At 42.7% G+C, this 24315-nt stretch overlaps 1 protein-coding gene across 2 annotated transcripts in view; it reads left to right on the top strand.

Annotated features, from left to right (window-relative positions):
• The window catches only part of cd9r (CD9 molecule related), a 46580-nt gene that overhangs the window by 2099 nt on the left and 20166 nt on the right, over window positions 1–24315 (top strand). For both annotated transcript variants that reach the window (XM_084329760.1, XM_084329759.1), the window contains exons 3-7: window positions 1625–1730; window positions 1893–1990; window positions 20803–20877; window positions 21052–21168; window positions 21403–21495. In XM_084329760.1, coding sequence (XP_084185886.1) covers window positions 1625–1730; window positions 1893–1990; window positions 20803–20877; window positions 21052–21168; window positions 21403–21495 — 489 coding nt within the window. The remainder of the gene's footprint in view (window positions 1–1624; window positions 1731–1892; window positions 1991–20802; window positions 20878–21051; window positions 21169–21402; window positions 21496–24315) is intronic.

The raw sequence follows: 24315 nt of genomic DNA, 5'->3' as shown, positions 1-24315 counted from the left end.
GATCATCTAGCGTTTATTTGAAAACGATTCATAAATAGGCCGACAAATATCAACGTTCTGGAATATTCCAGTAAAAGGCAATTATCACAGAATGGGCTGTTTTTCACCTGAAAACGGGTGCTTTTCAAAATGCTATCAAACGGAAGTGAAGCGATAAAAAACCAATCTGCCATGACAACATTGACTGGAAAATGATTCTTTCATAAGCGACGGGCAGATTAGACACATAGCCATAATTTAAAACATAGATTAGGCGATATTAACGTTAACATTGGCCGTGGACCGTGGCATCAAGGGGGTAAAAAGGAAAACCCGGCGTGGCATACAAAGTGTTAAGAGTAAGGTCAAGCAGTAGTCTGACCAGTTTGTTTTGTGATGTTTGTGGTCTTGTTTTTAGGACATTTGAGGTGCTTTGGTACCATGAGGTGCAAACATAGTCGTAGTACCCTTGAATGAGTGCTCCTGTTAGTCTTCAAGGTATTCTTGTTTACCAGAGAGGAGATCCCATACAAGAATCTTGTTCGTTGGTTGACTTTTTTGATTACATTTGTTGCCATTTTGTCACAGGAAAGATTTGCCTCTAGGATGGAACCCAGGTAAGTAATTTAATCTTTCCTTGTGACAATATTGTCACCCACTGTAACAGAGAAGCCGTTGGCCTTGCTGAGTTTGTTATTTGATCCAAAGAGAATGGATTATGTTTTACCCAGGTGTAAGATAATTTGTTATCAGCGAGCCAGGTGCAGATTCTGCCGAGTTCAGAGCTGAGGGCTTTTTCAACCTGCAACTGCAACTTGTCCCTGTCAGAGACCAGCAGGGCTGAGTCGTCTGCGAACAGGAACAAGTTGCAGTCACAAGCTGATGACAGCTATTTGCATAAATTGGGAACAGTAACGGTCCTAGTATGCTTCCTTGTGGAACACCACAGCTCACTGGGAGGGGGGGGGGGGGGCAGTGTACCGTTCACCTCCACCATCTGTTCTCTCACCTCCAGGTAGGATTGCATCCAGCTCACTGATGAACTATCAAAACCAATTGCTTTTAGCTTGTAAATCAGAATGGAGTGATTGACATTGTCGAAAGCCTTTTGGACCATGCCGCAGTATTTGCCCGTGTCCACCTCTTGTTTGATGTGGTCGATACAAATATTGACACAGTTTAAAACCTGAGTTTTCCTTGTGTTGAAACCACCGAAAACCAAAAGTCGATAGTGAATCATGAGCTTACAAAAAATAAATAGGCTACAAAATAAATATAGCTATATATATTTATTCCTGTGCACTTAAAATAGGCTACATTATGTCTTAGGATAGTAAAGTAATCAATGTGTTGCCTAGGTCTGCTTCTTTGTTTATTTTGTTCTTCAAAAGGAATCATATTTGTCCGACAGGGTTTATTTTTATTTCTACTTTATTTAGCTGGCAGCATCTCTATTCAAAAGTGTGCCAGTTCCACCGTGTCTTCTCAGGTCAACCTCAGAGTTTCACAGAAATCCATTTAGTGCTTTTCTCTCACAATTTTGTCTTGAAGCTGTGATTCTCTGCTGTGACACCATAATGGTGTGAATTCATGTCTACAGTTGTATAAAATGTGTGTGTTTTCTTTAATATTTCCTGCTTGGCAGCTGGCAGGGATTGCGATGTTGGGACTTGGCTTGTGGCTGAGATTCAGCAATGATACCAAGGGCATCTTTGAGATAGAGATCCTGAACAAAAGCACATTTGTCATCGGTGAGTCCTTCTCTACACATATCCTTTTTTTCTTTTCAGGAATGCAGGGGAAATGGCGTTGTGCTTTTGAGGCAAGGAGTCAAGTCTTCACTAATACTTCTCTCTTTCTCTCTCCCCTGTTCTCTCTCTCTCACTCTCGCTCTCACTCTCTCTCTCTCTCAGTTGTGATTGGGCTCATAGTGATGGGTTCAGTGATGCTGTTTGTGGTTGCATTCGGAGACTACGGTGCCTGCAACGAGAACAGATGTGCACTGGCAGTGGTGAGAATGCTTTTCTTTCCTTTGCATTCACAGCTGCATCCCTTCATTATGTATTATTACGTTCTCGTAAAGTCCCCACTTGCACGGTATCTATAGGCTAGTGCCTTGTCTCCATTAGCTATGTTCAGCCTGGCTGAGGCTAGCCATGGTCTAGCATGGTATGGTATGCTTGGGTTTGTGTCTGCATTGCGTTTCTTGTAAACTCTTTAAAATAATTTCACACCACCAATTCATACCACCACTTTTCTGTCAGGGTAACTGACAGGAAATCAAATGTAGTCTATTTAGAAAGTTGTAACTGCCTGTAGACATTTTTAAACATGATAACATAGACATTCAAAGTAGGGCTGGGCGATATGACGATATTATATAAATATCGGGTACAGTTCATTAACGATACACTTTTTCAACGTATTGTGGATATCGTGATGTTTTGCCCAAGAGGATTGTGTCGCGTCAATCTGGTCCACACGTTCAAACTTTTGAACAACGCCGCCCCACACACACTGTTAATCGTAAGTAGTAACTTTGATGCAGTAAAGGCATTCGTTTTGTGACATTAACGTTATATAGTTACATGTTCAATAACATCAGCGTATTTACCCGAACATAGCAACGTCCGAAGACCACCTAGATAGATAGCAAGTATTACTCGGTCCGTTCATATCTCAGCCCGTGCTGACTGAGTTGTGCCCATTCTGCGGTCTGTTAATAAAGTTTTCAATCAGACAGATGTATGGAAAGGCTTTTATTATAACATTCGTTGCAGTAAAATCATTATGCCTCGTTTAGTCATCCTGCGGAGCACTGGTCTCCTACTCGTCGGTCGTGGCGAGCTAACGTTAGTAGCTTTGTTGTTGTGAGCACTCGTCAAAATCAATGGAGGACAATCTGGAAGTCAAAAACTAATAGCGCTTGCCGATTGGTGCTAAGAACAGCAGGGCGGGTGCAAGCGGTGTGACAAAATTAAAATTATTCTGTTTTCCGTCAGAATGAATGAATGAATGAATGAAAACTTTATTAACAGATTGCAGAATGGGTACAATACAGTACAGCTCAATACAACAAGAGTGGACTGGAGGATGAAGACCAGAAAAAGACTTTCGGCTTTTTTACATAAGGGTCCTCCATTTTCAATTCATCAAAACATTTAGAGACATACAAATATACAGTAGTTTCATAAAAATGCTAAAATGCTATTTATTGATTGATTGATTGATTTAAAACTTTATTAACATATTGCAGAATGGGTACAGTACAGCTCAATACATACAATTGTTAACACTTTGAATGCCACGTCACGAGTATTCTCGGGTATTTATTTAATTTTTTTTTATTAGCGATCTGAAATCATATTGCATCACGCGAGCCTACCGTTGGAGATCCAGGGACCGCCGGCACTCAGATGTGAAAAAAGCGGCCCCTATCGTCTCCCAGATGGTAAATCACCCTTTTGGAATGGACTCAATGAAAGTGAATGGGAGAACGGATTTCTGACTCCACATTTTACTTCTCACTGATGCAGCCGGGGTCTACCAGAGTTCATTCTGGAGCCTCTGAGCCTCGCGGATCATGTGTTATACTGTACACACGATGGATCAATACATTTATCGATTTTTTCGAATGGAGATCAGAAATTGGAATAAACCATTTGGATACCATCTGACCTCAGGTAAGGAATCTATGTTATCAGTGTTAGGATAATCAGACTCGTTTTCACGGATATATAAGCGTTTATGTGATATGGCTGTTTTGTACTGTAAAAGCCATGAGGAAATAAGAGCAGCGATTATCAGCGCACGGCACGAGTGTGCGTGCGCACACATAATACTATCGATCATCTAGCGTTTATTTGAAAACGATTCATAAATAGGCCGACAAATGACAACGTTCTGGAATATTCCAGTAAAAGGCGATTATCATAGGCATGGGTTGTTTTTCCCCGGAAAACGGGTAATTTTCAAAATGCTCTAAAATGGAAATGAAGCGATAAAAATACAATCTGCCTTGCCAATGTTCACTGGAAAATGAGTCTTTGATAAGCGACGGGCAGATTAGACATATAGCCATAATTTAAAGCCCTGCAGAACATACTGGGAGAGAGATAGTGCTATTTCTTGATGTTTCCTTTTTTTAAGTAAGTAAAGAGGCCTATGTTCATATCGGTGAGCACAATTTGTAACACAAATATACAGTAGTTTCATAAAAAATAAAAAAAAAATATATATATATATATATATATATATATATATATATATATATATATATATATATATAAAAAATTTTAAAAATAAAAATAAAAAAATAATTGCCACAAATATCGGTATCGGCCGATTGTGTTAGTTGAACTATCGGTATCGGTGGCAAATTTTCATATCGGTGCATCCCTAATCCGATGTACTTTGTAAAATAAACAGGATTTATTTGAAAGCGAATGATGTACTATCACAACCAGGCCACGTGAGCGGATCGGCACGGGCGAGAAATCCGCTCTTCGCTCTTTAAAGCTTGGTCCGCTCCGCTAATCGCTCATGTTGACCCCGCCCCCAAGTCGCTCTCGGCTCGCTCACCGCTCACCTTGAATCGAGCGCTCCCCGCGCCACATTGCTCGGCAGATTTTATTTTTTTTGGAGCATGGTGTAAATTAGCTCAAACTACAACAGTCTACACCCCCTGGGCCCCTTAACAATTGTTTGTATTGAGCCGCATTGTAATTGTACCCATTCTGCAATGTTAAATAACGTTGTTTATCCATTCACTAGCTCTATTAAGCGATGATAGCTAGCCTAGCCACAATGCTATGGTCGCTGCCATTAACGTTAGCATGTAAGCTAACGACAACAACAATGGCGTCAAAACTTTTTCTAACAGGATGTGAGTGACAGCCTGAACAGGATATCACAGGTTCACCCTTCTCATTGGTTGAAAATGGCCTTCATGTTTGTACATCGCCATCTGTTGCTTTGGCATTGTACTACATGTATATTACATCAGTGTTAAACCACTGTGAGCGGCCTGGAGTGGATTGGAGCGGAGGAGAACTCTCGCTCCGGACGTCGCGCCGACCCATTTTAAAACCCACTCCTCACTCACGTCAAAACCGCCCGCGCCGCTCACGCGCCGCGCCGCTCACGTGCACTGATCACAACAGCCCCAATAGCTGCCTATAACTATAAAACTATGAACGTAAACTGGCCATTAAGTGCGGTCAAGAACTATATGGTACCGCTCTACCTGGGCCTGCCTGAACTCAAAACGACAAAATGTTATAGGAGTGGTTAGGGGGAACATGGGAAAAAGGGAGTATACCAGGTAAGTCTCCATCTTGGAATTCATTATGACATTCAGTGTTTCCCACAGGATTTTCAGAGACTATGGGGGTGAACCTCCCACCCTCTAGGGAGGTCCGGGGGCATGCCCCCCCGGAACCTTTTTTTGTGTGTACATTTTAAAGTTAAATGCATCAATCTGCTGCACTTTGAGAGCAAAATAAGAGGCTAGATCTATGATGAACTTTGTGCTCAAAACACAAAATCTACTAGACTAGTGCTTCCCAATCCTCTCCTCGAAGCACCTCAATGTATTTGTTAAATTCCACCACCAGCACACCTGATTCAACTTAACTAGCTCTTTATTAGTTGAATCAAGGTGTGCTGGTGGTGGAATTTAACAAATACATGGAACGGCTGGGGTGTCTGTTTGGGAACCACTGGACTAGAGCATACATTTGAGCCATCAAAGAAATTAAGCAAAAGTGGTTACCTGTGTTGAACCGTTTTATTTAAAAAATATAGTGGATTACCATTACGACTACTACCACTGTCAATACTACTGATACATCCCTATTGGCAAACTTTATATTAAAAAAAAAAGAAAAAAAAATTATTAACTATTTACAACTGTGGCGGGATTAATTAGACTGTGGCTGGCCGCCACAGTCTAGGTAATTAATGGGAAACCCTGCATATTATTAATAAACGCAAAGCACAAAGACTAATAAACGACAAGTCTAATGGGGCAGGGCAACTGGAGTAGTGTCGTGGGGGAGGGGGGCCAGACTGGCCGGGGCCGCTGTATCAAACCTATTGTAAAACAGGTTTAGCTCATTAGCCCGGTCCACATCTCCATCCACTCCCCTTCCCCCCGCTGGTTTGATGCCGGTTATGGTCTGCATTCCAGTCCACACTTGTTTGATGTTATTGTTCTCCAGCTGACCTTCCAACTTCCTCCTGTATTTGTCTTTGCCCTCTCTGAGGTTGATTCTCAGAAGCCCCTGAACTCTTTTGTCCTCCTCCTTGTTACCTGCGTTGAAAGCCCTCTTCTTCTCGTTCAGTAGGGCTTTGATGTCCTTAGTGACCCATGGCTTGTTATTAGGGTAGCAGGTAACAGTCCTAGATGGAACATTGGAGTCCACACAAAAGTTGATGTAGTCTGTGATGCACTCTGTGAGCTCATCAATGTCCTCTCCGTGGGGCTCACAGAGTGCCTGCCAGTCTGTGACCTCAAAGCAGCCCTGTAGTGCCTCTTGAGCCTCCTCCGACCACCTTCTTACAGTTATTTTGGTCGCAGGCTGTCTTCTGACCAGAGGCACATAACAGGGGTTGAGGTGAACCAGGTTGTGGTCCGACCGGCCCAGCTGTGGTAGTGGTGAGGAGCTGTATGCCTCCTTGATGTTGGCATAAAGCAGGTCCAGGGTCCTGTTCTCCCTGGTGTGGCAGCTGATGTATTGTTTGAAGTTTGGTAGTGATTTGTCCAGTTTTGCATGGTTAAAATCCCCTGAGATGAGGATTAGAGCCTTCGGGTGTTTGAAAAAAAATATTTGAGCTCTTCCAGACATTTAAATGAAAAACTATTTATTGTTTTTAATACAAATAGACCTCCTGTTCACTATAAAGTGCCACGTTTTGATATATTGAGCTTTTAAGTAAACATTTTTTGGAACACGCAACCTAAAACCCCTTCCTCTCCCAAACCGTTCCTGCAATTGTTTTATGTTGCATGATGAATACATTTATTGTATTGTATTTTTTATGTTTAAATATCAACATTATCTGTCCACCCTCAGTACATTTAGTATCAATATAATATACTCGTCTGACTTCATCTGATCTTTTCAAACGCGCACACACACAGAAGGGAGAATGCCCCCCCCCTCCTTCCCAGTCCCCACTCTGCTGTTCTCTATCGCTCTGAACAGGGTTTTAGCTTGTTGTTAGCTTATGCTAACGTAATGTTAATTCCGGTCTTAAACACGACGTGGTCATAAAGGAATGGCGAGGATTGCAAAGCATGTTATATGCATTTGACCCGTTGCGGAATAAAACAGCAGGGATTTGTTTTGGGTGGCGAAATAGGCACACTATCCTTGCTCTGTTTCAATGTCCGCGTTCCAGACGCTACTGCTGCTACTGAGACGAGTACTGCTGTGTTGTGAGCCGAGCGGATATGAGTCACGACACACAGGATTTTCAAAATAAGAGTATCGAAATGAACTGAGCGTTGCTAGCTGCCGGAGCCATAGATATTATGGCTGGAGCTGCACTTGGGCAGAAATGACACAGGATTTTCAAAATAAGAGTATTGATATGAACCGAATGCCTATCGCACCAGTGCTACTGAAGTAAATCCATTCATCGCACAGACGGATGTTGCTGTAGCACGTGCGATATATATCTCGCACTGTACAGCCCTGAATCAACGCTAGATTATCATTATTATATCTCCTTGTGCATACATGAAATGGCCATCGTAGGATCCTGAATTCCTGACCTCTCTTTCTTTGGAAGGCCTATCCCACTCTGCTTCTCCCAAATCAGGCTTTTATGGGACCACTGGCATAACGCTCCAGTGCATTTTGAAGGTAGATTTAGGCTAGAAGAAACTGGGTTCTGTAGATTTAGGCTAGAAGAAGCTGGAATAAAAATAAAAAATAATAATAATTAGTATAAAACTGTTCCTTGGTTAAAAAACATTTGCATTGGTGTTGCATGAAGGGGGCCAGTTCGCCCTCCTTCATTTTTAAATAAAATCTTTTAAAACACTAACTGGAGCAATGTGTCCCTAGTTCCAGGAAGTAAGTAAGACCAGGGGCTCTCATTGTGTGAGAAAGCCGAGAGTATTACCCCAACTGCTGCGTAGCACAGGCCTGCGATAGGAAGTCCTATGTTCCTGTAGCGTACTAAGTTCCTAACAACAGGATATGATGCGTCTCTGGTCAAGGTTTCAGTGAATGAGTAGACTCCTCTCTTCCTAGTTCATTGTTATTAAGTGACTTACAGTGTTACTCGGTTTCTGACTGCTGCATCACGCACATTTCACTTTCTTCTCGACCAAAGGCTGCCTTTCTGTCATCTTCTATAAGTCTAAAGGGGAAACTAAAACAACAATCATCACAGTCATACAACACAGTTGTAGTTGGCGCATATAATTGTGATCACTAAATTATTGCAGCTGCCGCCTAATAATTTAAAGGAACACACCAACATTATGGGAAATGTGCTTACCGACTTCTCCAGAGTCAAGACAAGAAGATGGATGGCAATTTCTTCTCTGTGCCTTCAGTAGAAAGCTATCCGCCTGAAAGCTAGCCTAGCTTAGCAGAGATGAATGGAGGTGGATATGGACCACTAGCCTAGCTGAGGTGTTTTTGGCCAACAGCTAGGCTAGCTGGTCCGTATCCACTTCTATTCATTTGTGCTAAGCTAGGCTAGCTTGCAGCCGGATAACTTTATACTGAATGCACAGAGAGGAAATTGTCTGGAGACGACGGTAAGCGTATTTCCCATAATGTTGGCGTGTTCCTTTTTAACACTTTCACTGCCCAAGCTTAATTCCTTTTTACCTCCTTGAATGCCCAGCACCACTTCAATGTTAACGTTAATATCGCCTAATCTATGTTTTAAATTATGGCTATGTGTCTAATCTGCCCGTCGCTTATCAAAGACTCATTTTCCAGTCAACATTGTTGTAGCAGATTGTTTTTTTTATCGCTTCATTTCCGTTTTCTAGCATTTTGAAAAGCACTAGTTTTCATGGAAAAATTAAGACATTCCATGATAATCGCCCTTTACTGGAATACTCTAGAACAGGGGTGGCCAACCAGTCAGAGACTAAGAGCCACAAAAAGTTACTGTGGTACCACAAAGAGCCACACCATCAGCGTTTCTCAACCTTTTTTTTCAGTCACGGCACCCTTCATGTGTTTATAGGTCTCACCCTCTGGCCTCTGAAGTTGCTAATGTCTTTTTTATTTGGGCCTCACAGGGTTAAAAGTACCCTGTGAGACCCACGGTTGCAAAATTACAAAATCACTTTTAGCCATTTAAAAAAAGAATGTTTATTTAAAAATTTTTAAGCACATGTATAGTCAATTGGTCCTGTTGTTCAGCCTCACAATGCTATTTGATAGTAAATGTGTTTAAATGTCCCACCCTCTGGCCTCTGAAGTTGCTAATGTCTTTTTAATTTGGGCCTCACAGGGTTAACCTCTTAAGCCTGAGATATACAGTAAAAGTGTATATTTTCAGCATTACGTTTGTTTACCAATTATTTTAACTGTTATTAGTGAAATATAAGATTATAGAAATCTCAGGGCATTAAGTCGGAAACCGGCACATATCGACAAGAGGAAGTGGCACAGCCAAAAGTGAGGAAGGAAGAGACTCTGGGCTTTCGAATTTCGAAAAACTACCCTACCCAGCTCACACCAGCCCCTGTCAATCATCTGACTTCTGGATTAACTTTTTTATTTTTCTTATTTTTTGGGATTATCTCCCACAAACCTGAACGTTATTGCCATAAAACAGAACACAGTTAGTTTCTCTACCTTTCTGTGAACGTCTTGCAAAAAACGGTGTTGCAATACGATGAAAAATGGTGGAGAAATTTACATTATAAAAAAGATGGCAGAATTCAGTACTGTATCTACAAAACCTTCTGTTTAATCATCTTCCCTTTATTAATTTGCTTAGATTTTTCAGGTCTGGTCAATTTTAGCATGGTGTTATTCACAGTCAAAGATAATTATAATTTTTTTTAAATAGAATTGATATTCTCCTTTGGTTCATTACAATTTACTCAAGCCTAGTAACAGACGCACTATTTCTGACACTGATCCATATGTCCCGATTCAGATACCAAGAACATGCAAATGGACCATTAAAAAAAAATGTAATGTTTATTCCACGTCCTTATGGAATGAGTGACATAAAAAAAAAATATTTTTTCTTTTTTTTATGGATGGAAGAGCCGCACATTGACGGGCAAAGAGCCGCATGCGGCTCGCGAGCCGCGGGTTGGCCACCCCTGCTCTAGAACGTTGTCATTCCTCGGCCCTATTCACGAATCGTTTTCAAATAAACGCTAGATCATCGATAGTACATGTGTACGCATGCACGCTCTGGCCGCGAGCTGAAAATCGATTCTCCTATTTCCTGACCGCTCGCACAGTCAATCAGCCATATCACATAATCACATAAAAGCTTATATCTCTCTAAGACTGGTAACATAGATTCCTTACCTGAGATCAGATGGTATCCAAATGGATTATTCCAATTCCTGATCGCCATTCGAAAAAATCAATCCTTTTATTGATTCACCGTGTATACTGTAAAAACACATAATCCCCGCTGCTCTGAGGCTCACTAGTGGAGCTGATCTACCCCGGCTGCGTGAGTGAGAAGTAAAATGTGGAGTCAGGGATTTTTTTTCTCATTCATTTTCATTGAGTTCAATCCAAAAGGGTGAATTACCATCTGGGAGACGATAGGGGGCGCTTTTTTCACATCTGATCGCCTGGAGTGGCTGAATTTCCAACGGTAGACTCGGTTGATGAAATATGATTTCAGATCGCTAATAAAAAAAAAACGAGAAAATACGTGAGTGGGCATTCAACCCGCGGGGGCCGGGGGGTAAACCCGAGAAAACTCGGGTTGGGCAATCAAAGTGTTAAAGAGCACAATACATTGATCTGCAACATGAAACACGGAAGTATGAAATGGACGTTCTACACCATGATGGAATGCACTTCCTACACCTCACAGTCTACGACAGGCTGAGATTACCTCTAGAAATCTATTGTCGGCACGTTAGGAGGTCCCATTACGCTTATGACGAGGTCTCTTATTCATTGTGAACATGAGACTGGTTTCTGACCCCAGGCTTGCGGTGTGACTCACTGCGATGTGTTCAGAAAACACCTGTTCTTTCACTTTCCTTTCCCTTACGTTCCCGTACTTTCGTTTACCTTCCTCCTACCCCCCCCCCTCTCTCTAGTTCATGAGGTGTATCACTTTGAGTGTGTCATAAGAGATCCCCCCCATCTCTCCCTCTCTCTAGTTGATGAGATGTATCACAATGGACACGTCAGGAGAAACCCCCCCACACACCACCTCTCTCTCCCACCCTCCCTCTCTGATGTATCTGGTGTATGGGCATGTCAGAAGTGCTCGCTCTCCCTCATTAACAACATCACTGGTAGAAGAATTCTAGTACATAAAATGTTCGAGTGGCCTATAGAATGAATGACCAAGTACATTATTAAAGGGGCAGTTCACCTAAAATAGAAAAACATATGTTCCCCCTTACCCAGAGTGCTATCTATCCATCCAGATTTTACAACTTTGTATTTTTGAGAGAGAGAGAGATTATTGCGCTGCTCTCTCTGCTCCTGTGTCGAGAAAACAACTGGCCTAATGAGCGATTTACAGCTCCCTTTTCTGTAACTTGTTATCTTTTAAGGAATGTAGCCTTGAAGCCCCGTCTAACTCGCCTCGTCTCTCTCCGTCTTTCCACTTTCACCCGGACAAAAGGCCCACATCCTTATCAAGAGTTGTGACGTCGCCAGTCCTGTCGCCTGGCAACTATAACATATCGACCGGCAGCTATTCAGGCAGCCCTAACCCCATAACCACCCAGGTCAGGGACAGACTGTCTCCAGGCCTTCTCTGTTTTAACCACTTATGCATCGGGCAAAAATGGGGCAATTTGTAATGACATTTTTTGATGATTGCATACCCAAAGTAACTTGTGATTTATTATACTAATACTTATAGCACATGCATGAGTCTGGTCTCTTTTGAAAGGTAACATTCTGAAGTTTCTTACACAATAAACGGGGTTCGCACAAGGTCCTTGAAGTGCTTAAAGTGCTTGATAAAAAAGAAAGAAAAAAAAGGTCAAGGCCTGGAATAACTTAAACAACATTTTTAACGAGGTGCTTAACCCATCTCCCACCAATGACGTGTTACCACGTCATTCCTCGCCATGCGTAATCTGCCAATGCCGTTTTACAGCGTCTTTGAGATCAATATTTCAAATTTCTGTCACGGTATTCACATTTCACCCACGGAGTCTTGGCTGGTACTGTAGATCTCCGCTCAACTCTCCAACGCTTCAATACCGCCACCTGGTGGCCGATCGGCGAGTTGCCAAAACCGGAAGTGGCCGGAAATGCTTGGTCCGCACCCTATTCCGTCCGGCCACTCGCTACCCCTCGCGGGACTCTATCCAGACACTGTGCATATCGATCCGTTGCCATAACTCAATAAACAACATGATTGGACGTATATTAGTATTATACAAACCGGAACTGGATCACCTAGATCAACATCCCATAATAGCGATCTTTTTGCTCCAGTATCATCCCCCATCGCTACGAGGAAGCTGCCGTGAGTTTCAGCGTTTTTGATTATTATTATCCAAACAAACTGCTCTGATCTATATATCACCCATACTACATGAATCATTTAACGTCGGTCATTGCATTATAAACGACCCCCCCCCCCCCTCCGGTCACCAGCAGATGACCAGTGATGACGTTTAGGATCATGTACATGTGACATTTTTAATATAACGTTGATCGGTATCAAACTGCATTTGATCATCTAATTATGCATTTATGGCTATATCTCACGTTCTATGAAATACAGCTGTCATGTACGCAGGTCTGATAATAACAACTGGAGGACGGCACATGAGCAAAAGCAGCCCCTCTCAGTAAATATGTTCAAGGTCCCAGGTGTAGGTGAAAAAAAGACACAACACAAGACGTTTTCCAAATAGTAAATTATATATTGAATGGAGGTAGGGGTTTAAACCTCCTCCATAGTGTACAGGGGAAAAGGTAGGGGAGGACAAACAAGACATACATATAAGGAAACTCAAACAAACACTTAGTAGTCACGATACTACCTTGGGCCCATCCCAGGCCACCACAGCTGTGGAGTCTAACCCACACTCCATGTGATAAGATGGCACCGTGCCACACAGTGTTGTTCTTAGGCCATAGATAGGCGAGACAGCAGCCTCCCCACTCTACCATAAGGCAAGTGACTTCCAGCAACGAGACTCCCGTGTGTGTGTCATCTTCCCGCTTATATTCACTCATCCCACTAACTGCCCACAGGTGTAATCAAGCAGGTGCAATCAGCTCAATCAGGAGGATGAGTGGTCTCTGGGAAGAAGAGAAGAGGCAGCATTAAAAGATGACACATCACACCACCAAGAACAACATAACCCAACTCATGATACTAATCTGATGTTCACATGGTCTCCTAATACAGTAACAATGATAATGACCAACCCACGTACGTCACACCTCCCCCCATAAGAGCGAACCCGCAGGGTTAGCAAAACATTATCACCCATTATCAACCAACATCCGATTAGCATCACAGAACAAAAAGAATAAAAATAGAAAGGTCCACAGACAAAACGGCAGCCTACACCATAAAACCAACCCATGTCAGATGCATCAGCTGCCGGACGTGGCTGGCACATTCCTCATACCGAGGCCATGACGGTATACCGTAGTCAACCATACGCGAATTGCTCAATGATGTTCGCACTCCCAACATCAACCCTGTGCGTCCTGTAAGGCACATTAGAACACAACACAGCATGTGAAACAACAGTCCTGTCACATCTCAACTCCGACGAGACGCGGGCAGGACTTTTCATTAGCCTATTCACATGACACCAGTGTGTCCTCCTCCGCCGCCCGAGCGTATGCAACATATACTTAGTGGCAGAGACCTTTCCCCTTACCACATAAGGTCCTGAGAACCGGGCAGTGAGCACCGTACTAGGCGTGGGCAGCACAATAAACACCTCATCCCCCGCCTCAAAATGCTGCGTCACCCAGCGTTTCCGTTAGAACATATTCGTGCCGGTCTGAGTGTCCTGCAAGATTTCTATCACCGGACATATTCGAGATATTCCGGTCAGAGTTTTAAACAGCAGTCTATTATAATCACATTTATGAGCTAGCGAATTCCGTTATAATTGGACATGTGTATTAATTACATCAAGCGAAGAATGAGAAATTGATTTGCAGAATCAAATTACTATCTCTCGCCTCTCAAGTTAGTGCGATACGCTACCAGCATCAAGCTCCCGCCCCGCAGGCTCCCGCTGCAGCAGCTCTGTCACACGCACCCCCAAATGAATCTCGAGTCGACATCGCTTCACCTCGTTGTATCAGACACGTCACACATATCATAATGTTCAACTTCACGTATACAGTCATTAATATATTCCAAATAAAATAAGTCCCTCGATACTCCGTGCTGCTGCTGACTTGAAATAAAATAGACCGCGTATGTGGGCAGTCGGTCCGACACTAAACAGCAGTCTGTTATAATCACATTTTTATGAGCTAACGAATTCCGTTATATTGGACATTTGTATTAATTATATCAAGCGAAGAACTGAGAAAGCAGAGAGACGGCAACATTATCGTGGTTTGCGTGACGACTCTCTCCACCTCGCAACGACTTATTTGCAAAGAGTATGGCGCTGCAGAGAAGCTGATTCAGTGTTATTGGCTCTTTTCTGGGAACCGCACAGCAGCGCCCCCCACCCAACATTGGCTGAAAATGGCTGAATTGGAGTACTGCTGGAATACTGCATTGTGCTGATAGTGCTCTGGCTCTGCAGCTTCACAAAAGTTCGCACACCCAGCACTAAGCTCTCGCTGACGACGTCGTTGTCATTATTAGAAGCAACGAGGAAACGAATGTAATGATCGTTTCGTTCATCGCATAGGCTATTTAATTTTAGCCTATTTTAATACAATTCAAATAATCAAATTGTGCTTAGACTCAGGGAATTATTTTCACCGGACATTAAGACCGGAGAGAGTAAATATGTCGGACTTCAACAGATTTTGCCGGTCAAATACCGGTAATTACCGGCTAACGGAAACGCTGGCGTCACCGCCAACTTGCAAAACTCACCACAGACCGAGTCACCCAACGCTAGACCTTGGTCTCGCTTCCGCTCCTGTGCACTAGGGACAGCACAAATAGAAGGGACATTGGGGTGATTATTAATCAATGCATCACACAACAAGTTCGTAAATGGAGCGTCTCCAACCTCCAACACAGGGACAACCTTACCCCCAGCGATATCATTCCCCATGACGAAATCCACGCCCTTTACGGGAAAACATGGGCGAACCGCGACCGGAAAACAACCTGTGATCAGTGCAGACTGTACATGCACCTTATGCAACGGCACGCGCACACACCCCATGCCAATACCTCTCACCAATCCGCTCGACCGACAGGAGTCCACATCCAATGGTAATACATCAGCCAGGATGAACGATTGAGAGGCTCCTGTATCACGGAGTATTCTTACCCGTTGGTAGTCCCCAACTTTACCCGACAGGGACACACAACCATCAAACAAAAAGGGCTCAAAAGAGCTATGCTGGTCAGGACATGACACCATACCAATCAACCCCACCCCTTTCGGTTCCTGGGCTGACTCCCTGGTCTCCTGTCGATCCCTTAGCGCATGACAGTCCTTCACAAAATGCCCTTCTTTTTTACAATAATGACACACTCGCTCGTCACCCAAGGCATTTCGAGACGGCGGTGAGCAAGGTCGGAATGGTCGCTCGTCACCTCCGCGATACGGCGGCCCCGACGGAGAAAACGCGCCCCCTCCTACATACACACCATTTCGTACAGAAACATTTTTGTGGATCATTGCCAACTCGTCACACAAAACTGCAGCTTCCTGGAGGGTAGAAACCTTTCGCTCCTCTAACTGTATTATCATGTGTTCGGGCACAAATTTTTTAAATTGTTCAATGAGGATTAACTCGCTCAAAGCCTCGACCCCATCCACCTTACACGCTTCACACCAACGAGTGAACATCGTCCGTTGTTCATGGGAAAATGCCACATGTGTTTGCGAGGGAGCTTTACTTAGTCCCCTAAACCGCTGCCTATATGCCTCCAGCACCAGTTCATATACGCGCAAGACAGCACCCTTCACTTTCTCATATACCATGCTGTCCTCCTTCGATAATAACTGGCATGCGTCCTGAGCCCTACCCGTGAGCTTATATTGCAATAATAGTGCCCACTGATCCTCCGGCCAATGCGAAGCCCACGCTACCCGCTCAAAATTAACAAAAAATGCTTCCACCTCAGACTCTCGAAAAACAGGAACCATAGCAATATGCTGCCCAACATTAAAACTGCCCTGGTAACCTTCAGATGAGGGCGAAGAAGAGCCAACACTCTCCAGTTCCATCCTCTTTAGTGTAATCTGGAGCTCTCTATCTCTCTCCTTTAGTGTAATCTCTAGCTCTCTATCTCTCTCCTTCTCCTTTCCTCGCTCTTCCCTGTCTCTCTCCCTCTCCCTCTCCTCTCTGTCTCGTACAAGCCGCTTTGTCCTCTCTGTCTCGTACAGCTGCTTTGTCCTCTCTGTCCTCTCTGCGCAAAAGCGCTCTCTCCTCCATCTGGAGACGGGCAAAACGCAGACTAGAGCGCGTATGGCCAGAAGACGTGGATTCTTTATCCGAATCGCCCGCGCCCTCACTTTCAGCTCTGGGCGTACTACCATTCTTCCTAATAGCACCAGCCTCCGGGTTAAGATCACGCAAGGGAGAGTCAACCCATTCGCCAGTGTGTTCAACCTCCTGGTCACTATGACTCACTACTCCCCGAGCCGTGCTAAACACCTGTTGCTCCACCAACCCCGCTATTACAGCTGCCTTCATATCCGCCTTGGATTGGGAACTTTGCACAGTAATATTATAATGCTTAGCAATAAGGCATAATTCCGCCTTAGTGCAACCTTTCACCTGATCCTCTGTCGGATCCGCCACGAAGACTTCAAAAACAAACGCCGACGCAGCCATAATATGTCTTTATGCGTGCGGAAAAAAAAAAATATATATATATCACGTCCTCACTTAATTAACCATGACCGTGCACAATAATAATAGACACATTCTGCTTTTATACCTCTTAACCAAAACAATCCAACTGACCACATCTACTAAATGAAAACAATAACAAATGGTCCTAACCACTCAACTAGGAGTCACCTGTGTCACTCTAGCCTATCCCAGATAAACTACTCCACTACCTGGATGAAGGCTACACATATCTTCAGTCGCTTACCGATTTCATTGCGCGCTCCACCGGAATCACGACTCGTGCCCCCCACCCTCTAGCCAAGCAGGTGACCCCCCCCTGTTACCTATGTGGCAGAAAAATAGAATGGTTAAGAGCATCACAACAACAATGGTTTACATCAATCAACTGTGCACGGACAATGGAACCCACTAACTTACCAATTTAGAAAACGCTATCTTATTACACCTGATATGCTTCAATCGACAAGTCACCCCGTTATTTTACCAACAAGGAACCATACAATTGCGCAAACTTAACGAGCCCCCATGTCATGTACGCAGGTCTGATAATAACAACTGGAGGACGGCACATGAGCAAAAGCAGCCCCTCTCAGTAAATATGTTCAAAATCAAGGTCCCAGGTGTAGGTGAAAAAAAGACAACACAAGACGTTTTCCAAATAGTAAATTATATATTGAATGGAGGTAGGGGTTTAAACCTCCTCCATGGTGTACAGGGGAAAAGGTAGGGGAGGACAAACAAGACATACATATAAGGAAACTCAAACAAACACTTAGTAGTCACGATACTACCTTGGGCCCATCCCAGGCCACCACAGCTGTGGAGTCTAACCCACACTCCATGTGATAAGATGGCACCGTGCCACACAGTGTTGTTCTTAGGCCATAGATAGGCGAGACAGCAGCCTCCCCACTCTACCATAAGGCAAGTGACTTCCAGCAACGAGACTCCCGTGTGTGTGTCATCTTCCCGCTTATATTCACTCATCCCACTAACTGCCCACAGGTGTAATCAAGCAGGTGCAATCAGCTCAATCAGGAGGATGAGTGGTCTCTGGGAAGAAGAGAAGAGGCAGCATTAAAAGATGACACATCACACCACCAAGAACAACATAACCCAACTCATGATACTAATCTGATGTTCACATGGTCTCCTAATACAGTAACAATGATAATGACCAACCCACGTACGTCACAACAGCAGAAAACGATAAAAACATATTTATACTCTGGACGGTATTTTAGTATGAATGTGTGAATGAAAAAGTAAAACGTTCCTACATCCTGAACGATAGATAATTGATGTTGAATGGGCCATAGTAATGTCAATTTAGCAATACAATTTAAAAAGTTATAGCCCTGCAAAGAAGGTGAACATCTCCATAGACAAATAGTGCTGGCAGAGAGGCTACAAGGATGGATATAAGCTCCGGCAGATAAAGGGTTAAAAAGTCCTTGAAATTCAAATCAACCATTCGCATTTAATATTTTGTTCATCCATGATCAAATTGCTCGGAACCAAGAAATCGTTTTTCTGTTCCGTTTTAACCCTTTCACTGCCACCCGACAGAAGGTTAAAAAATAGTGCTTGGAAAATTACTTAAAAGTCCTTGAATAAAATGTTGTAATGTCTGTGGGAACCCTGAATAAATAAAAATCACTTTTGAGTGCTAATAAAATAGAGTAACAGAGGTTTGAACACAGAAGTAAACGGCTGTCGTGTGGCAGTGAAAGGGTTAACCTGTGTATTGTCGCAGTGAAAGTGTTAAGTTTGGTAGTGCGGCAGTGAAAGGGTTAATAAAATCTGACGAGTTACGCACACTCCAACTGCTTTTCCTAATTTCTTCGTGTGTGCATTTAAAAGTGAATTGTATCCTCCGAGTGACATCCTTGAAAAAGTACTTAAAAGTCCTTGAATAAAATGTTGTAATGTCTGTGGGAACCCTGAATAAATAAAAATCACTTTGAGTGCTAATAAAATAGAGTAACAGAGGTTTGAACACAGAAGTAAACGTTTTGTGTACTTGCATTTCTGTTTACTTGTTGCCAGATGCCTGTTTTTGGGTTCCAGCTGAGAGGTAGGAGCTGGAAAACATAACGGTTCCATAGCCTGAAGTCTTAGTCATACAGGTCCAAAGTTTATAAAAATCCCATGGAAAATGAATGTTTTACAAAGGTTTTTGTAATGTGTGTTTTGCGGAAAAAATTCGGCATGATTATCCAAAATGGTATTCACATACGTACTTATCCTGTTATAATCATAACAAAAACCAGTCATATCTTTCACTGCTCAGTAAAAGTAACCGAATGGATCAGAACTCTGTATCTGCTGATACCGATTTTGAGTAACTTTAAGTATTGGCAGTAGGGCTGTCTTAAATACTTCGAAGCTTCGAAGCTTCGTTCGATGGCACAAGCTTCGAACATAAAAAAAAAATCGAAGTAAAAAAAAAAAAAAAAAAAAAAAAAATTCAATATATATATATTTTTTTTTACTTCGCTTTTTGTGTGTGTGTGCGTGCATGGGGCCATTGGGTGGGGCCGGGGGACAAATACACTGGAGGAAAGTAACCCAGCTCAGCACTGCCCAAATTATATCATCACTATTGCCTGTTTGAAGGATATCATCCTCAAACACATATACACGTTTCAAGTTTCTTTAATAGTTGTCATACAGAAGTACAGAATACTTTTATACAAAATGCTTCTTACTGTTACGCTCCAGAGACTGTGCTAGACAAGATAAGTATGAAATAAAATAAGAAATGAAATAAAATAGTATAGCATGTAATAGAAGTCAGTGTTCAGTATGGACATATGTACAATGTTCGATGCAGAATACATACACCTACATGCCTTGTAGAATTCCACACATAAGAAAGAAAGATACTGGGATGAATAAACAAAATAGGAAATAAAATGTAGAAATGCATGCAATACATAAATAAATATGAATCTCCATATATGAAATAGAACATTTAGATAAGGTGCTACTGAGATGTTTTGGTGAGTTCTTTGTTTTTTTGTGGAAGTAGCCCTTCTTAAAAATGCATGAACATTCACTGATAATTGGTCTGTAGTGGAGTCTACAAGGTCTACATTGCCGGACCATGTAGAATCCGGACCTTGTAGACTGACATAATTCTGTGCATAGTTTAGTCTACACAGGCCATATTTCAAATAATCAAAATCTTACTTCATTCATCTTAAACATTCTTGATTTGGGGGATTGGTAGTTCCCATGAAATCTGAAGTTGTTCAAACGACAACAGCGATCCACCTTGAATTAAATCACACAGCCGAGTGAAACCTTGTTGGCTGCGTCAGTCACGAAAGGGGCTACTTAATTAATTAATCCACTTTATTTATAGAGCGCATTTAAAAACAACAAAGTTTACCAAAGTGCTGTACAAGTCCCACAACATAAGGTACATTTTTTTTCTTTTTTTCTTTTTTGAAGCTTCGATTGCCAAAAAAAGCTTCGAAGGTCAGCCCTAATTGGCAGTGAGAAAGCGGTATCTGTGTATCCCTGGAAGAAAAGTGCAATATTATCCAGGTACAGGTGACGTATGTGTGCATGAGATGTGTGTGAACACTTGTGTATTGATCACTGTGTGTTTCCCTGTTCCTCTCAGTTCTCTGCACTGCTGGCTGTCCTGGCGGTAGCAGGGGTCGTCGCTGGAGTGCTCACTTACACCCACGGTGATGAGGTGTGAGAGGGGGTGGGAAAGAAAGAAGGCCAATGATAATAAAAACTAATAGAAAATGCATACAAGTCACTCCTCAAATGAAAGAGGTTATTTAGTATTTGAGATTAAAAAAAAGGTGGAGGGTCACATATAATCGCTAACCTGAATATTGATTTTGTACTTTTCACCGTTTAGGTCGGAGCACAATTGGCAGAGTTCTACACGTCTATGTATGGCCTGTATGTGGCCAAGATGTTTATGGCCAAGATAGACCCAGCCGGCCTCGTCACTCTCTCCGTCTTCCACCATGTGGTAAACTTTTTTCCACATTATTGAAATGTACAATTAACCCTTTGGAAAGCGACTGTGCAACTATGGAATCTTCATAGTCTAGGAAAAATGGCTGTCATGGAAACCGCCCTGAAGTGTGACGTGATTTACTAGTGTAGTGATTTACCTTTTTAAAGCAAAATGTGATTGTTTTGGTTTTATGTAAAGTGTTTTTTCTTTTTGGTTTTTGAACCATCTCACTCTCTCTCTCCCTAGTTCCAGTGCTGTGGAGTGCTGGGGGCGTTGGAAATACCTGTGAGAGATTTCTGCCCCGAACGAGATGGCATCGTGGCCAAATTGGAAATGCCTGTAAGTTGGACACTTTGGCTTCAAGGCAGGTGCTGACGGCAAGTCAGTATCGTGTCGCAATCAGAGATGCAGTGGAGGGTAAACTCACCTGACCTCAGTTCACCCACCTAATGCACTGGCATTGTCACTTAATTCAGTCACTCAATAACTCTCGGTTAGCCACTCTGCCCCTAGTGGTGGTTCACAGGCATGGCACTTTGCGTAAGACTAGTTCAATCCGATGCGAGAATCTGTCTGCAGGATGGTGTGTCCTTGTTATTGGTGAAATGGAGTCGGCACACATTTTTAAGCATACATCTTTATGGTTTTGCAGACTGTAGTTAGTAGTATCAGATATGGATGGGTGTAAGTAATCGATTACTCACCGTCTGAACTGAACTCTAGTGGTTTTTGAGGGAACTCAATTCTTATTTATTTCTTATTAATTTTTTTGGTAAGGTCCACTGAAACTGCTTGTTTTTGCCACTGAAACAGAAATCAGGTGAGTAATTGCAGGAAGAAACAGTGGAAGACAACAGCGATAAGCATTGTTGCTGCCAACATGTTCTTTAACTCATTCAGCACCAAAAATGTAATATGTCGTGTTTTGCCGCCAACGCTTGAGTGCCAAAAACGTAATATCAAGTTTTTTTCCTTTGATCCCCGTTCTAAACACTCAGCTGGAGCTCCCTAGGTCTCCCTGGCAGATCTGCCTACGTTGGAATTGCAATGACGATCGAATCTCGCCAGGTGGCAGTATCGCCTACCCTTTGAACTGGGGATATCACTTGTCTTCCAGTACTGACTTACCTCTGGCTGTTTCCGCCTAGGAGTGGATCACAACATAGCAATCGGTGGAAGATTTGGTGCCTCAGATCTATTATTTCCCGTATGGTAGCCATGGCCAATATACACAAGTAATTGCAATCGCCATGGGATCGACTGGGATTTATTCATTTTGGAGTACTTTCTGATAACCTGCTGGTATTTTTTTTACGTAAAACATGCTTCTGTACCGATCAGTGTCGTATTTTACCGGACGTAAAACATGTTTTTGGTAACGATCGCAGTTTCTAGTTAATGTTTAATTACCATATGTAAGGGTTCGTGCACAGAGGGGATTGTCACAATACTGTCGGACAAATAACAAGAATTAACTCATTTACAAGTTGTATTAAGTTTAGCAAATAAGGGAACAGATAAATAACATTTCAATGCAGTAAAAAAAGCAATATTTTCGGGTTTGGTCCACATATAAGCCGCAGGGTCGAAAAATGGGGAAAAAAGCCGTGGCTTATAGTCCGAAAAGTACGGTATATGGTATATACCGGCGGTTCTCAAACTATGGGTCGCGACTAGGGATGCTCAATATTGGCTTTTTTTACCTATACCGATATTGTCCAACTCTTCATTTCCGATACCGATATCAACCGATACCGATATATGCAGGGTTCCCCCCCCCCAAAAATTTAATAATTTCAGGTAATTAACATTACATATCTCTTGTTGTGGAATTAACACAACATTATGCATACTTTTGACAATAAATAAAATCAGAATTTGTTCTTACTTGCTTGCCTGGGTAAATAAAGGTTATAGAAATGTAAAAAAATAAAGAAAAAAGAAAAATTGAAAACAGATACAGATATTTTCCGATATCACATTTTAATGCCGATATCGGCCGATAATATTGGTAGGCCGATAATATCGGACATCCCTAGTCGCGACCCAAAGTGGTGACAGTGGGGTTGCGCATTGGCAACAAAAAATAACTGATAGAGTTTTCCACCCGGCAGCTGTGTGTATTTGCCATGTCTCGCCCCTTCATCAATGGAGGCCGACACACGTATCGTATTCCAATACACATCTCACTACACCCTGCGCATTTATAATCGCGGGAGGGGGGGTTTGATTGATTGATTGATTGAAAAGTTTATTAACAGTGCAGAATGGGTACAGTACAGTACAGCTCAATACATACAATTGTTAAGAGGATGCAGACCTGAGAAAGACTTTCGTCTTGTTTCCATCAGGGTCCCCCATTTTCAATTCATCATATGACACACATGACATACAGATAGACAGTACTGCTACATCTATACATTTATGACATACCAGATTTTCAAATACAGTACTGTTTGTGATACTAAAAAAATCCAGAAGAAGAGTATATACATTTGACATAGAAACTGTGCATTGGGGGAGGTTGGGTAGGTGGGGTGGGGCTGTACATTGGATGTTGGGTAGGGGGGGGGGGACACTGTACATTGGAATACTGACATACATTTGACATGGAAACTGTACATTGGAGGAGGTTGGGTAGGTGGGGTGGGGTTGGGTGGGGCTGTACATTGGAATACTGACAGCCATGCTTGGTCTTTATTGTACAACTGGGTTAGGACATTTGTAGGGGCCAGTTTTGAATTGCAGTCTCCCGTAGGTGTTCTTTGAGAGTGTTTTTGAAGGTGGGTAGTGATTTACATTCCTTTACAGCTTTGGGTAGGGCGTTCCACATTGTTGTGGCATAATTGCGAAACGTGTTTAGTCCCTTGTTTGAGCCGAATCTGGGTTTTACATGATTTGTGGAGCTCCCTCTGGTGTTGTGATCGTGGTATTCACTGACCTTTGGGAAGTATTTTGACATGTACATGGGTACCTTGGTCGTGTAGTGTATCTTGTAGACCAGGCCCATTGCAAGTTGCTGTACTCTGTTGTCTACTCTAAGCCATCCTAGGTTGGCAAAGTGTGCAGGGGTGAGGTGGGTTCTAGGAGTCAGGTCAAGCAGTAGTCTGACTAGTTTGTTTTGAGATGTTTGTAATTTGGTTTTTAGTGCCTTTGAGG

Source organism: Notolepis coatsorum (genome assembly GCF_963971535.1).
Source record: "Notolepis coatsorum genome assembly, chromosome: 14".
Lineage (NCBI taxonomy): Eukaryota > Metazoa > Chordata > Actinopteri > Aulopiformes > Paralepididae > Notolepis > Notolepis coatsorum.
This window is presented reverse-complemented; position numbering and strand designations above follow the sequence as displayed.